The sequence below is a fragment of the Elephas maximus genome, chromosome 22, assembly GCF_024166365.1.
Source record: "Elephas maximus indicus isolate mEleMax1 chromosome 22, mEleMax1 primary haplotype, whole genome shotgun sequence".
NCBI lineage: Eukaryota > Metazoa > Chordata > Mammalia > Proboscidea > Elephantidae > Elephas > Elephas maximus.
The window spans coordinates 11,847,093-11,861,774 of record NC_064840.1 but is presented as its reverse complement, the minus strand read 5'-3'; the positions used below and the strand labels follow the sequence as shown (position 1 = coordinate 11,861,774).

The 14,682-nt window shown below is 48.8% G+C and overlaps 1 protein-coding gene across 5 annotated transcripts in view; it reads left to right on the top strand.

The window, feature by feature from the left end:
- Positions 1-14,682, top strand: part of RBM19 (RNA binding motif protein 19) — a 176,820-nt gene that overhangs the window by 85,889 nt on the left and 76,249 nt on the right. The window contains exon 22 of one of the 5 annotated variants that reach the window (XM_049865133.1): positions 7,204-7,949. The exons of the other annotated variants lie outside the window; for them this stretch is intronic. Coding sequence (XP_049721090.1) covers positions 7,204-7,219 — 16 coding nt within the window. The 3' untranslated portion in view covers positions 7,220-7,949. Of the gene's footprint in view, positions 1-7,203; positions 7,950-14,682 lie in introns of those variants that run through there. 5 annotated transcript variants of the gene reach the window in all.

Here is a 14,682-nt window from a genome sequence, read left to right as displayed (position 1 = left end):
CTGGTGGGTTCAAATCACCGACCTTGGTTAGCAGCTGAGCACTTAACCACTGCACCATGATGGTTCCTTCCTCAGCAGTCAATAGCTACTTTTTTTTCCTGAGCCCCTGCTGTGTACAGTGTATGCTGGCACTGTCCTTGGTGCTGACCTCTTTGCCATCTGAGACGGGCTGTAAACAGATAGGAAAGCACACAGTTCCATGTTAAGTTGGATGACATCGAGGACAAGGAATGAAGCAGGGTGACAGCAAGGGCCAGTCATGTGCAGCTATGCAGCTAGGCAGGAAGGCCCTGGAGGTGGCATCCCCTGCCACCTGGCTGTCTTCCTTTTTCAACAATTAGTAGGGCAGTGACTGGGTTTATAGGATTCACTGGGCAGTACAAATGGTTAATGTGCTAGGTGCTAACAGACAGGTTGGAGGCTCAAGGCCATGCAGAGGCATCTCGGAAGAAAGTCCTGGCAATCTACCTCCCAACAACCAGCCATCGCAGACCCTATGGAGCACATTCCTACTCTGACACACAGGGGACACCATGAGTCGAAATCGACTCGACAACAACTGGTTTGTTTCGTTTTATTTTTTACTGAGGTTATGGATCCATATCTTTGCCTCTATGCTAAGTGAAAGGAAACCCTGGTGGCGTAGTGGTTAAGTGCTACAGCTGCTAACCAAAGGGCTGCTAACCACCAGGCGCTCCTTGGAAACTCGATCGGGCAGTTCTACTCTGTCCTGTAGGGTCACTGTGAGTCGGAAACGACTCGACAGCACTGGGTTTGGTTTGGTTTTGGGTTATTGCTGAGTGAGTCTTTAGGCCGATGGCGAGCTATGTGGCACTTGTGTCTCTGGGGTCCAGCGTTCACCGCTAGGCCCAGATGCACTAGAACTCAGCTTGGCACCCGCACAGTACACCTCATTTCTCCTCTCTGTCCACTGAAGAATGACGGGTATCCCAGCAAGTGACTTTTCCACCTTACACCTTTAAGCATTAGTCCACTTTGTAAATGGACATCTTTCTAAAGTGCACAGTGTCTTTCCCACCTGTAAAAGGATACTGAGCAATGCAGGGCACCAGTCTGAGCTGTTGACGGGGACTGCTGTCTGCCCCTACACTCAGTAGCCCTGGGCTACTAGGCTTTTCCAGTTATTTTAATACCACGTGTTGGTTTTTCGGTCTAATCCAGGAAACAACAAACTAAGACCCATGGGTCAGCCATCTGTTTTTATAAATCAGGTTTTATTGAAGCACAGCCACACCTATTATTCATTTATGTGTCGTCTGTTTGAATTGTGGTATTGGCAAAAAATATTGAATATATTGTGGGCTGCCAAAAGATCGAACAAATCAGTTTTAGAAGAAATACAACCAGAATGTCCTTAGAAGCAAGGATGGCAAGACTTCAGCTCTCTTACTTTGGACACAAATCAGGAAAGACTCATCAGTAAAAAAGGACATCACATTTGGCAAAGTAGAGGGCCAACGAAAATGAGGGAAACCCTCAGTGAGATGGATGGAAACGATAGCTGCAACAGTGGGCTCAAACATACCAACTATCATGAAGATGGCACAGGACCAGGTAGCAGTTTGTTCTGGTAATACGTAAGGTCTCCATGAGTTGGAGCTGACTTGATGGCAGCTAATAAAAACAACATGGCTGCTTTCACGCTACAGCGGCAGAGTTGAGTGGTTGCAACCAACTGACCCACAGAACCAAAAACATTCAGTCTCTGGTCCTTTACAGAAAAAATCTGCCAACTCCTGATCTAATCCATCGCTGGCAGTTATCACTTCTTGAGGTTCCTGTTAACCCCTCTGCCCTTTCCAGCTGCTATGGAAGGAGAAATCAGATAAGCAGGTGTGTAAAGTAAAAGTAAATAGGCTTCCGTAGGACATAGGGGGCAGGGTCAAGGGCTTTCCTAGGGTGACAGGCAGAAGCGTAGTGCGTGGACTTAATGGCATCCTTGTGTTTGCCATGGGGACATTTTTCTTCCTTCTGGATTCTCTGAATTCTACACAAGGGAACCACCACTGTCTCACACAGGAGTCATAGGTCACAGGAGCCGCAGGACATTGACAGGATGCAATTTGCTTTGCTCTGCCCCCTTGCCTCCGGAGCCTGTCCCCAACCCCTGAGTGGAGGTGTTGGCTCACATTCCGTTCACACTCCCCAGAAGGCTCTGGTCATTGGGCCCCAAAGGGGGCTCCTAGGACCTGGGGGGGTCCTGTTATAGATTGAATTTTGTCCCCCCAATATATGTGTTGGAATCCTAACCCCTGTATCTATGGATGTAATCTCATTTGGGAGTAGGGTTTTCTTTGTCATGTTAATGGGCCATCAGTGTAGGGTGTATCCTAACACTAATCTCATCTGAGATGTAAAAAGAGGAGATTAGAAACAGACAGAACTGGAGAAGTTGGGTGCCACCTGAAGATCACTGAGGAACCAGGAAGGCTGGGAATTCAGAAGTTGAGACAAGGGTCTTCCCCCAGAAGTGAAAGAGATAGCGAGCCTTCTCCCACCACCTCCCAAATTTCTGTTTTGTAAAGCCACCCACTCGTGGTATTTCTGTTACAGCAGCTCTAGGCGACTAAGACAGCTCCACTGCTGCCACCCGAGGGCCTTTTCATAGGGATGCTCTTGGGAAAATGCCTAGAGTTGACTGGGTGTCGGGGTGCCACCTTGCGCTTCTCCCGAGAGGCTAGAAGAGACAGAGTGACCATGACACAGGCATGCTTCTGGCCCCTTGATGGCCAGCAGTGGCTGTGTCATTGTGATGCCCCCATCTTCCCGGGAAGCCTTTGTCTCTACAGGGAAGTAGAAGCTGGTAGTGGCAATTATGATCTGCTGCTTTGCGTTCTTAATAGGGAGACCATCAATGGGGCATCCCTAATCCCCTGGTGACTAGAACTTTCTGCCTGTCGCCATGCGCCCCTTAAGGTACCCACAAAACTAAACGTGGCAGAAGTTCTCATCTTTTTTTTTTAATAATTTTTATTGTGCTTTAAGTGAAAGTTTACAAATCAAGTCAGTCTCTCACACAAAAACCCATATACACCTTGCTACACACTCCCAGTTACTCTCCCCCTAATGAGACAGCCTGCTCTCTCCCTCCACTCTCCCTTTCCGTGTCCTTTTCGCCAGCTTCTAACCCCCTGCACCCTCTCATCTCCCCCGCCCCCAGGCAGGAGATGCCAAGTTCTCACCTTTTTGTAACGTCTTTCTTTACTTGCGCCTTCCCATCCTCCTCTTTCTTTCCACCCACCCAGCACTTCTCCCTAGTTAGAGGGAAAAGTCAGTTTGCGCCCAACCACTAGATTTTGGAGCCCTGGTGGCGCAGTGGTTAAGAGCCTGGCTGCTAACCAAAAGGTCAGCAGTTTGAATCCACCAGCTGCTCCTTGAAAACCCTATGGTACAGCTCTGGTCTTTCCTGTAGGGTCACTATGAGTCAGAATTGACTCAACGACAGAGGGTTTGTTTTTTGTTTTAGGCCTAGCCTTTTAAAGGTTGGAAGTGTGAACCAACCCAGCAGCACCATGGAAGACAGATGTGGCAGCCTGCTTCTGTACAGATTACAGCCAAGAAAACCCTATAGAGCATTTCTGCTCTGTCGCATGGGGTCACCATGAGTCGGAATCGACTCGATGGCAATGGATTTGGTTTTTGGTTAGTGACGGGCAGAGTAGAGGGTACTGACTTACACTCAACTTTAACCACCCTGGCAACTTCCTGGTTTTCCCCACCTTTTTTCTTGTTTTCTGGAGTCGCCGTGGTGATATCAAGCATGACAGAGATAATAGCAGTAAGCAAAACGTGGCAGATTAATTCTGTAACTGGATTTAAGCTAACAAGAAAGAGACTGTGCTTTTTTTTTTTTTTTGCTTTTTAATTTGTTTCCTTCCTCCTTTAAAACATTTCCTGTACGGAGCATAACGACACCAGAGGATGTTAAATTGGTTCTGAATATCCACCTCTGGCTGGCCACGTTCTTGTAACGATTTCATTAGCCTGAATTATCCACTTTATTTTCTTGTAATGGGATTAGCTGTACTCGAGGCAGCTGAAGACCAGAGAGGGAGAAGGTAGGGGAGGACGGTCACTGTGGATTTCATTAACTCACTCCGGCAGAGGGGTGGAACTGACCAGAACGCACGCCTCAGGCCAGAGGCTGCTGCTCAAGTCTCTCTCTCTGGAAGGAAGAGGGGAAAGGTGCTGTTCCAGTGGGCCTTCTCAGCCAGAGGGAATGCAGAGGGGCCGGGGTTTGGCTGAAGGATGCCTCCTTGGGGACAGTTGCTTCCAATTATCTTGTAAAACTATAGCACATGCAGATAAGATGGAGGCCTGCTGCTTTTCTCAGTGTGCCAAGAATCACAAAATTACGTCCAGCCCCACTCTGCTGGGGTCCCTCTGTTTTCTCTGCTCTTTGCTGGAAACCCCAGGAGACTACCAGGTGGACCTGCCTCACTCAGTCTGCTCTTCCTCATTTCTGATCTGAAATCCCCTAAGGGCTTAGGAGGTGTGACTTGCTTCACACATACAGGGGTTTTTGTAGACAATGACATTAGGAACAACAGCTTCCACTTATGATTCAGTCCCTGGCATCTGCCTGGAACCATCAATTCAGCAGCCTTTAAGGTGGTCTGATTATACCCATTTTACAGGTGACAAGACTGAGCCTGAGAAAGGTGAAGTCAGATACAAGGTGGGGATCTGAACCCAGGTCTAACTCCAAACTCATGTTCTTTTGGGGGTGCTGTGACTCAGCCTCTCATTCTAGAGCTAGACTCTCTGCAGCAGGTCCCCGCTTGGTATAGTCCCCGGTCCCTTAGAGGCATTCCCTGAGTGCTGATAAAAGGCAAAGACCTTTTGCTTTAATGTGTATCCTCAGGTCTGCCAGAAAGACTGCCTTACTTCTTTCTCATCTCCCAAATTGTATTTCCCAGCTGTGTTCCGTGGGATACCCATGCCCTGAGAGACGCTGATAGGTTTTCTTAGGAATGTGGGGTGGGGAGGTTTGGTGGCCAAATCAGTTTGAGAAATGCTGCATCTTCTCTCCCACTTGTACAGATAGATGTGTTGTGTGGCTAATATCATAAAGGCACTGACAAGGTCTGCAGCTGAGAGCCTTGCTGAACTCTGTTTAGACCCATGTCTCCCAAACTCATTTAATACCAGGATTCTCTTTCACAGAATACCTGTTAACGTCTTACAGGACAAGTTTGAGAGAAACAATTTTAAAAAGCTGCCTCTGATTTTTAAAACTCTTTTTATGGCACTAAAGCACTGGCTTCCTTCCTCTGTGTTGTCACAGCACTTCTGGCCTATGCCTTTTCTTCTTGTTGCCGTTGTTAGCTGCCATCAAGTCGGCTCCAGCTCGTGGCGACCCTGTGTATAACAGAACGAGGTTGCCCAGGCCTGCACCATCTTCGCGATTGTTGGTGTGCTCAAGTCCATTGTTGCGGCCACTGTGCATTTTGAGTGCCTACCGACCTAGGGGGCTCAGCTCCCAGCACTATATGGGACGTTATTCTGTCGTGATCCGTAAGGTTTTCACTGGCTGCTTTTCAGAAGTAAATCACCTGGCCTTTCTTCCTAGCCTGTCTTAGTATCTTCTAACCTAGGGGGTTCTTCTCCTGGTGTGGTGATCCATAGGGTTTTCATTGGCTAATTTTTGGAAATAGATCACTAGGTCCTTCTTCCTAGTCTGTCTTAGTCTGGAAACGTTACTGAAACCCGGTCACTATGGGTGACTCTACCAGTATTTGAAATAACAATGACATAGCTTCCAGCATCATAGCAACACGCAGGCCACCACAATGTGACAAACTGACAGACGGGTAGGTAGATTTAAAAGAGCTCGGCTGCCAGCTGAAAGATCAGCAGCTCGAATCCACCAGCAGCTCCTTGGAAACTTTATGGGGCAGTTCTACTCTGTCCTGTAGGGTCGCTCTGAGTCGGAATCTTTGGTTGGTTTTGTATACAATAATACAGCAGTTCGTGTATATCTTCTGTCACTTTTCGTGGTCCATCCTTTGCATGCAATATGTCACACGTATATATCATTTTTAAATTAAAAATATACATACATTGAGGGTGCGTGCCACTGAGGGTGTACCCCAACCCAAGGAAGAAACAGTGGAAGACACAAACTTATAATCAGCCAGAACGAGGATGAGCCCCCTGGAGGCCAGGCGCACATCGGGCCCACAATTCCTCCCTAGCACCGAGCTCAGTGCCTGCACACAGAAGATGCTCAGGAAGATGCTGGGTGAATGACCAGGTCCAGAGCACCTGAGTGACAAGTCACGTGGAAACGCCCACCATGCTTCAAGTCCGGGTCTGGTACTAGAGAATATTGAGGGAGGGTTGATGCATTCATTGCCTGATTTTATGTGGACCCACAAATGTGTCGGCCTGCGGGGTAGATTCTATGTGCAAACACAGTGAACAAGACCCACACTGCCCTCAAGGAGCTTTGAATCCTGCAGAGGCCATGTTCTATGAGTGCCAACAAGCAAGGGGGCCAGTAGGTGCAGGGCCAGGCAGGAGAGGTCAGCAGACTCTCAAAGGCCCAGTCTTGGGTAATAGGGAGGGAAGGCGGTTCCATTGTTTTAGAAGCCAGCCAGCCCTTCTGATCACTTAGAGCCAAACAAGAATGGCATCTGAGATATGAAGGCTGCTTCCAGTCCATAGGCTGCATCTGTCCTGTTTGCCCCAAACAGTGTTTAAAATATTTTGACTTCATTACTGATGTTTTAGACTCTCATTTCTTAGAAGAATCTGGATTGCTGGCTTCTTCTGAAGAAGGGCACAGTCTGTCAGTTCTGGGCCTATATGTGCACACAGCCATCTGGACAGGGGCTCGGGCAGCCCTGCCCCTCTGGGGAGCACTGGTTCTCAGCCATTAGCAGGACTCACTCGTCCAGCCCAGGTTGCTGGCCCTATCCCCAGAGCAGCTGATTCAGAAGGACGGGAATGGGCCTAGGCTTTGCAGTTTTAACAGGTTCCTAGGTGATGCTGCTGCTCCAGGTACCCCAGCAAAATGGAGTGCTCGCTGCCTGTTTGCCACTCAGCTCTCTTGACTCACTGGCATCATGGGTCTAGCCCCAGGGGTCTCTGCCTTGGGGGCCAGCACCTATCCCTTCTTTGCCCTGGCACTTTTTAAAGCTCTATCACATGGCTTACTTCCCCCCGCCCCCATATCAGGCCAGCCTGGAAATGACTCACCCAGGATCACCCAACTGCTGGGAGTCTCCATCTTCTGGTGTCCAGCCCTCTCCACCAGAGCCTCTCCGGAGAGTCCTGGGGTTCCGTCTGGAATGCAGACCTTAATTCAGAGGCACATATACCTGCTCGTCTCTGGGATTCTTCATCTAGAAAACGAGAGTGTCACACTTGCCTGGCAAGGGCCCCGTGAAAGGCTGTTGAGAAAAGCTCAAGGCTGTCCTCAGTGCTGCCGTTCTCACTTTGTTGGAAACCAGGCCATTTTTCCGCTTCGAAGAGGCAAGCTGAAACGGACTATTACGCTGATGGTGTTAAGGTAACCTTTCTACATCCTCCTCTCACCGCGATGAGCAGTGAGTAATTGGAAAAGTTCAGCCTAAAAAGCACTCTTTAAAAAGAGAGAGGGAGACGCAAGCAAAAGGAACTCTCCATACCTGAACACGCCTCCATTCAGTGGCTTCAAAAGCCATCGCTCCTTGTGCGGAGTAGACTTGACTCAGATTGGTACACACTCATCGGCTTAACTTCCTAGGGGAATAGAAACATCTTCTCATCACAGGCCAAGCCACTCTGAGACTCCCTGCTAGTTGTCTGCACTTAGCCAGGGTTGTCTGTGGAGGGGATCATGTCATTCCTTTCTCACCAAGCAGGACAGGAATCTGTGTCATTGTCCAGGCACCAGTCCCTTGGTAAATCATCACGTTGCCACTGAGTCAGTTCCGACTCATCAGGACCCCATGTGCTTCAGAGCAGAATGTGCTTCACAGGGGTTTTCAGTGGCTGTGATCTTAGGTGCTCTGCTCCTGCAGTGATTATGGCCTAGAAATCCCTGTGGGGTAGTTCTGCCCTGTCACGGGGGGTCGCTATGAGTTGGAATCAACTCAACGACACCTAAAAACAACAAATCTTAGGGAAGTAGCTCAGCAGGCCTTTCTTCCGTGGTGCTGTTGGGTAGACTCAAACTGCCAACTTTTCCATTAGTAGCCAAGTGCAAACCGTTTGTGCCACCCAGGGACCTGGTGATCAAGTAGGCCCCCTTTTTTTTCTGGCTGTTATTTATTTACTGCAATTGAAGGGCTAAACGTGGGAATTTTGGAAGGAGCATTACCCCTGGGGCACCAAAGGCTGAATGTCATAATTTGTGATTACAGTATGTAAAAGAGCACCTGGAGGGACAGAGAGCTCGAAGTTCTGGCCTGAAACGTGACTGTGCCACCACAGTGCATGTGGGATATATAGGGTAATACATGTAAAGGATAGGGGTCTGGCACCTAATCAGAACCCAGTAAATGTTGAATGAACGTATCAAGTATCTCCTATGTGCTATGCACAGAATATTTGTGCAGATATAACACAGACTAAGAACTCTAATGTCTTGGAGTGTCCTTTGTATTTCCAGTGAAGGAAAGGGAAAAATAAACTAGTAAACAAACTATTTCAGACAGTGCTCATATGTGACAGGGAGTGAGCTGTGGGGTGGAGGGGGCAACATTAAATAGGGTAGCCACAGAAAGTCTCTTTGAAGAGGCGGCATTTTAGCGAGAATTGAGTAGATTATAAGAATATCTAGGTAAGAAGGATCCCAAATAACAGGAAGAGCAAGTGCAAAGGCCCTGAGGCACAAGTTTGGTGAGTTCAGGGAACAGGAGGAGGAGCAGTGCAAGAGTCAGTTTGGAGAGCAAGGCAGGGGTTAGATCAGGCACAGCCTTGAATTCCAGATAGGAAGTTTGGGTTTTATTCTCAGGGCATGAAAGCCATTAGAGAGTTTAAGCAGAGAAGCATATGGAAGTGCTGGTAACTGGCACGTGCAGTAGAGACCACTGAAATCTACTGCAAGAGTGGTGATGACTAGAACATACATGTGAAACTCGGGACGGTAATAACCATTGAGATCCACTGTGGGCGTAGTGATAACTACAGCATACACGCGAAACTGGGAACAGTAGTAACCATTGAGATGTGCTGTGGGGGTGGTGAGGACTAGAGCATACACTCAAAACTAGGGAGAGTAGTAACCACTGAGATCCACAGAGTTGGATTACCATCATTTCCCCATTTGTGAGGTTAGCGTATTGCACGAGGTAGCCTTGGGATCAGCCTTTACCAAAAACTTTGGTTTGAACACATCCGAAAAGAAGTAGGAGGTTTAGATGGCAGTTGTTCCCAAACCTCCCTCCTCTGCAGAAATCTCCTATTGTCTCTAGGTGTTAGCCTTAGTTACCTAGTGCTGCTGTAACAGAAACACCACAAGTCAGTAGCTTTAACAAACAGAAATTTACTTTCTCACAGCTTAGGAGGCTTGAAGTCTGAATTCAGGATGCTGGTTCTAGGGTAAGTCTTTCTCTCTTGGCTCTGGGGGAAGGCCTTTGTCTCTTTTCAGCTTCTGTTTCTTGGTCCCTTGGAGATCTCATGTGGCCTATAATCTGTCTTCCCCCATCTGTGCTTGCTTCTTTGTGCCTGTCTGCTCATTTTATAGAGCCCTGATGGCACAGTGGTTAAGAGCTTGGCTGCCAACCAAAAGGTCAGCAATTTGAATCCACCACCCACTCCTGGGAAACCCTATGGGGCAGTTCTGTCCTGTCCTATAGACCGGGAATGAGTCAGAATCTGCAGACAGCAATGAGTTTAGTTTTGGGGGTTTCTTTGTACGTGCCTGTTTGGTTTTTGTGTGCGTGTGTTTTTGCTCATTTATATCTCAAAGGTAATTGGCTTGAGACATACTTATTCACATAACAAAATCCATTCCCAAATGAGATTACAACCACAAATATAGGGGTTAGGATATATAACACGTATCTTGGGGGAACACAGTTCAGTGCGTAACATTGTCCAGTCAGCCCATCTCTGTCTTCCCACCTTGCCTCAGTGGGGCCCCTCAGCCACATGGGAACTCTGTAAGGAAAAGAGGACCATGAGACAGGGTTCTCTGGGCAAGGCAGCTGCGAACTTGCCACATGCACTCACCTGATGGGAACTGTACTGTGGGTCATGCATTCACTGGTGAACGCTTCTTTAGGATGAGGGAATCAGGGAGCCAGGATCAGAAGCCCTCAACTCTAATCAGCTACGTTACTTTATCCCAGATCCTCTTGTGTCTCTAGCATCAGAGAGGAGCCCGCTGCCTGTCTGCCAACTGAGAGACCTCTGAGCTGCTCTTCCCACCGAAGGCAAGGGTCTCCGGAGAGCAATGCCGACCCACTGCTGTCTCCCTCCTGGCACCTAGCATATAGGGAACCTTTGGCCACGTATTGTAGACAAGGCAGCCCACATCTCAGCGAGGTGAAGCACAGGGTCGGGGACCTAAACCACACCCTGTGAGTCCAGCTCAGCTGTTTACCACCTGTGGAAACTTGGGCAAGCCACTTTACCCCTGGTGGTAGGTAATGACTGAGTGACCTTAGAGAAATCACTTATCTTCTTGGTGCCTCAGTTCCACCATCTGTAAAATGGGAATAGCAATGCCTTGTTCATAAGGCTGTAGTGATATCATGTTATCGAGTGCTTAGCATGCTGCTGGGCACATAAGCACAGAATGAAACTAAACCAGTTGTTTACCTGTGTTCTATCGACTGTCCAAAGGCATTCCACTGTGTGAATCATAAAAAATTATGGGTAACATTGTGAAGAATGGAAGCTGTAGAACATTTAATTGTGCTCACGCAGAACCTATCCATAGACCAAGAGGCAGCTGTTCACACAGTACAGGGGATACCCTCTGGTTTAAAATCAGGAAAGGTGTGCATCAGGGTTGTATCCTTTCGCCATACTTAGTCCGTATGCTGAGCAAATAATCCGAGAAGCTGGACTGTATGAAGGCAAAGGCAACATCAGAATTGGAGAAAGACTCATTAACAACCTGCAATATGCAGATGACACAACCTTGCTTGTTAAAAACAAAGAGGACTTGAAGTGCTTACTGATGGAGATCAAGGACTACACCCTTTGGTATGGATTACACCTCAACATAAAACAGAAATCCTCACAGCTGGACCAACAGCTAACATCATGATAAACAGTGAAAATACTGAAGTTATTTATAAAGGATTTCATTTTACTTGGATCCACAGTCAATGCCCATGGATGCAGCAGTCAAGAAATCAAACGACATATTCCATTGAGCGAATCTGCAAAAGACCTCTATAAAATATTGAAAACCAAAGATGTCACTTTCCGGACTAAGGTGCGCCTGACCCAAGCCTGATATTTTCAGTTGCCTCATATGCACGTGAAAGCTGACAGTGAATGAGGAAGACCAAAGAAGAATTGATGCATGTGAATTATGGTGTTGGCGAAGAGTATTGACTATACCATGGACCGCCAGAAGACTGACCAAATATGTCTTAGAGGAAGTGCAGCCAGAGCGCTCCTTAGAGACTTGGTCTCACGTACTTTGGACATGTTACCATGAGGGACCAGTCCCTAGAGAAAGACACCATGCCTGGTGAAGTAGAGGGTCAGCAAAAAGAGGAAGACCTTCAAGAGGATGAATGGACACAGTGGCTGCAACAGTGGGCTCAAACATAGCAATGACCGTGGCGATGGCACAGGACCAGGCACTGTTTTCTGTGTTATACGTAGGGACGCTACGAGTCAGAACCAGCTCGATGGCACCCAAGAACAACAAATTGCCATCAAGTCAGCTCCGACTCATGGCGACCCTGTGTGTGTCAGAGTAGAACTGTGCTCCATAGGGTTTTCAGTGGCTGATTGTTTGGAAGTTGATTGCCAAGGCTTTCTCCCCAGGCGCTTCTGGGTGGACTCAGATGTCCAGCCTTTCAGTTAGCAACCAAGTACGTTAAGTGTACCACCTAGAGCCTTCTAGGCAGTGAACAAGTACCGGGGAGCGGATGGAGATGTTGTGTGTGTGTAATGTGTGTGTTAGATCGTGGGTGGTGGTGGTGGCGGTGATGGTATATTTGAAAGGCTTTTCAATGCCAAGAGCCTTAGTCATTTTTTCTTACCTCCAGAAGGAACAGAAAGAAGCCTGCAGTTCATTCTTATCATAAAACCACCCTTTCATCTTGCCCTCCCACACTGCTGTTCAATTCCAGGTCCCTTGGGTGGCAGCTGGTTTTGTTTTTTTCCTTTTCTCTGAGCAGTGCCTTGAGTGCAGGTGGGGAGAAGTCGTGCCAACAAGCCTGTCCCCACATGACTCAGCACTTCTGCTATGATTGCCGTTCCTCCAGCAGACCCAAGGAGGAGAGTAATAGGGACATGTGTCCTGGGAGCAGAGGGACCCCAGCTCCTTGGGGTGTGCCGACACCCGCCTTGGTGTCAGTGTGTGGGCTGGAGGGTTGGGCCAGCCTCCCAGCCTGCCCACCAAGCCCCAAAGCCTAGGCCCCAGAGCAGCAGCAAAATTGTCAAGTTTGGCATCTCTGGAGCATTCTCTCTCTCCCTACCTTTGCCTTTTCTCTCACTCCTTCCTTCCCCGATTCCGTCACTTTCAGCAGAGAGGAGAGAGGATGATTTATGTCTTCGCAATAGCAGAGCCAAAAACCCCAAGCAGTCACTGGCCAGGGCCACTGCCGGTCTGGCCAGGTGACACAACCCCATGTGTGTCAGGTCCCCAAGGAGGCACCTCCCCGCCCTCCTGCACGCAGGGCCCCCAGGTATTGCGTGTGTGTGCACGCCTGTGTGCAAACACCATTTGCATACCCCGACTTGTTTATGAGGCTAGGGCCTAATTGGCTTGCCGCCAGCGACACCTCTGCGCCCCTCCCACCCCCCCTCCCCTGCACCCCCTCCCACGCTCGCACACCTCGAAAGAAATTAGAAACGTGACAACAAACTCCAGTTGTCAGAAGGCACAGTGCCGCCACCAATCATGCGCTGGCGGCGTGGCGGAGGGAGTAGGGCCCCGGCGTGGGGGAGTAATTGGTGAACCTGAGGTGAATGAAATAATTGGAAAAGTGAGGTGTGAGTTTGTTACTGAAGTGTGAGCGTGGTGGGGGAGGGAAGGAGGGCGGTGTTTAAAAGCCCGGTATGTCCTCTTTATTCACAGCTTCGGATACAGTAATTGCTATTTTGTGGTTTCTATTATCTACACAGTGGGGAGCGTGCGCGGCTCCTTCCCCGAGTGCCAGAGCCTGGGCGCAGGGGGAGGCGTTGGGTGCCCTGTGACTTCCCTTCCTCCCTGGTCCCCAGCGGCCCTGCCCTGCTGCACCCAGCCAGCGGCCTCCACTCCCAGAGACCAGGGTTCACGTAGAACTTCCTCCCAAAGCCGCTCGCAGATAAGCTGTCAGATAAGACCCTTAGTAATGGCTGATATTTATGTATCGCTTATCTCCAAGGAGCTAAAGGTACTTCATCGATTTCCCCCCCAACTGTTTATTTTTTCTTTTTAATTCTCCTGTGATATCTCTCAAGATCATTAGTATTGGCCTTATATTATGCTGCACGGTCATAAAAGCCACCAAAGCCATTCAGGGGCTGGCATTGTTCTTGGGTCAGGAGAGACAGCGCAGAAAAGAAAAGGAACTCACCCCAGCGTTTGCATCTGGGGACTCTGGGGCATGGGCAGGTCACTTTGCCTCTCTGGCCCTTAGTTTTCTCATCTGTAAAATGGAGGTGGTGACGCTGTGGTCCCACCATTGTTGTTACAGCTGGAAATACAATATTTAAAAGTTCTACCATGTTGTGGATGGAGCTCTGGTGGTACGGTGGTTAAGCACTCAGCTGCTAACTGAATGGTCAGTGGTTTGAACCCACCCTGTGGCTCCACAGGAGAAAAGATCGGGCAATCTGTTCCTGTAAGATTACAGCCTAGGAAACCCTGTGGAGCAGTTCTACTCTGTCACTGTCACATGGGGTCACCATGAGTCAGAATTGACATGACAACAACTAACAATAACACCAACACATTGTAGGCACTTAGTCATTGGTAGCTGTGGTGTGCAGCCATTCATTTCCTTCACAAACATCAGGAAGTTGCTTCTAAGATCTAACCCTAATCCTCCCAGTTGCTCTGTAAGTCTCAGTTCTCTCAGGTCCTAGTCTTAGAAGGGAAGGAGAAACCACTGCTTGTCAGAACTACCTCTGATCCTCTATAGACTAAGGGGACTTTGAAGCTACAGAGGCTCTGAAGAACAGAGCGGCCTGTTCACCTTGCAGATCTCTGTCTGGAAACCCCAGAAAGGGACTGTGACCTCCCCAAGACCCCACGGCTGCCTGGGACAGGATCCCCAGCTTCCTGATCCCGCATGGATCCAGCGTGCCCTCCGTCACAGCTTCCCTGCTGAGCTCTCAAATGCCACCTCTCCAGGCCACGTAGACATGGCTCTCCCACCTCTGCTCATCAGCCTTTTTCTACACCTTTTAATTATTTTCCTCGCCTTTCTCTGGACCCTTAGCTGCTTACAATGCACGGAGCATCCCCAGCTTGCAGCTGCCTGCAGAGAAGGAGACATCAGCCTCAACAGTCTCTCTCCTTCTCTATTCCTCTCTCTCTCTTTCATACACACG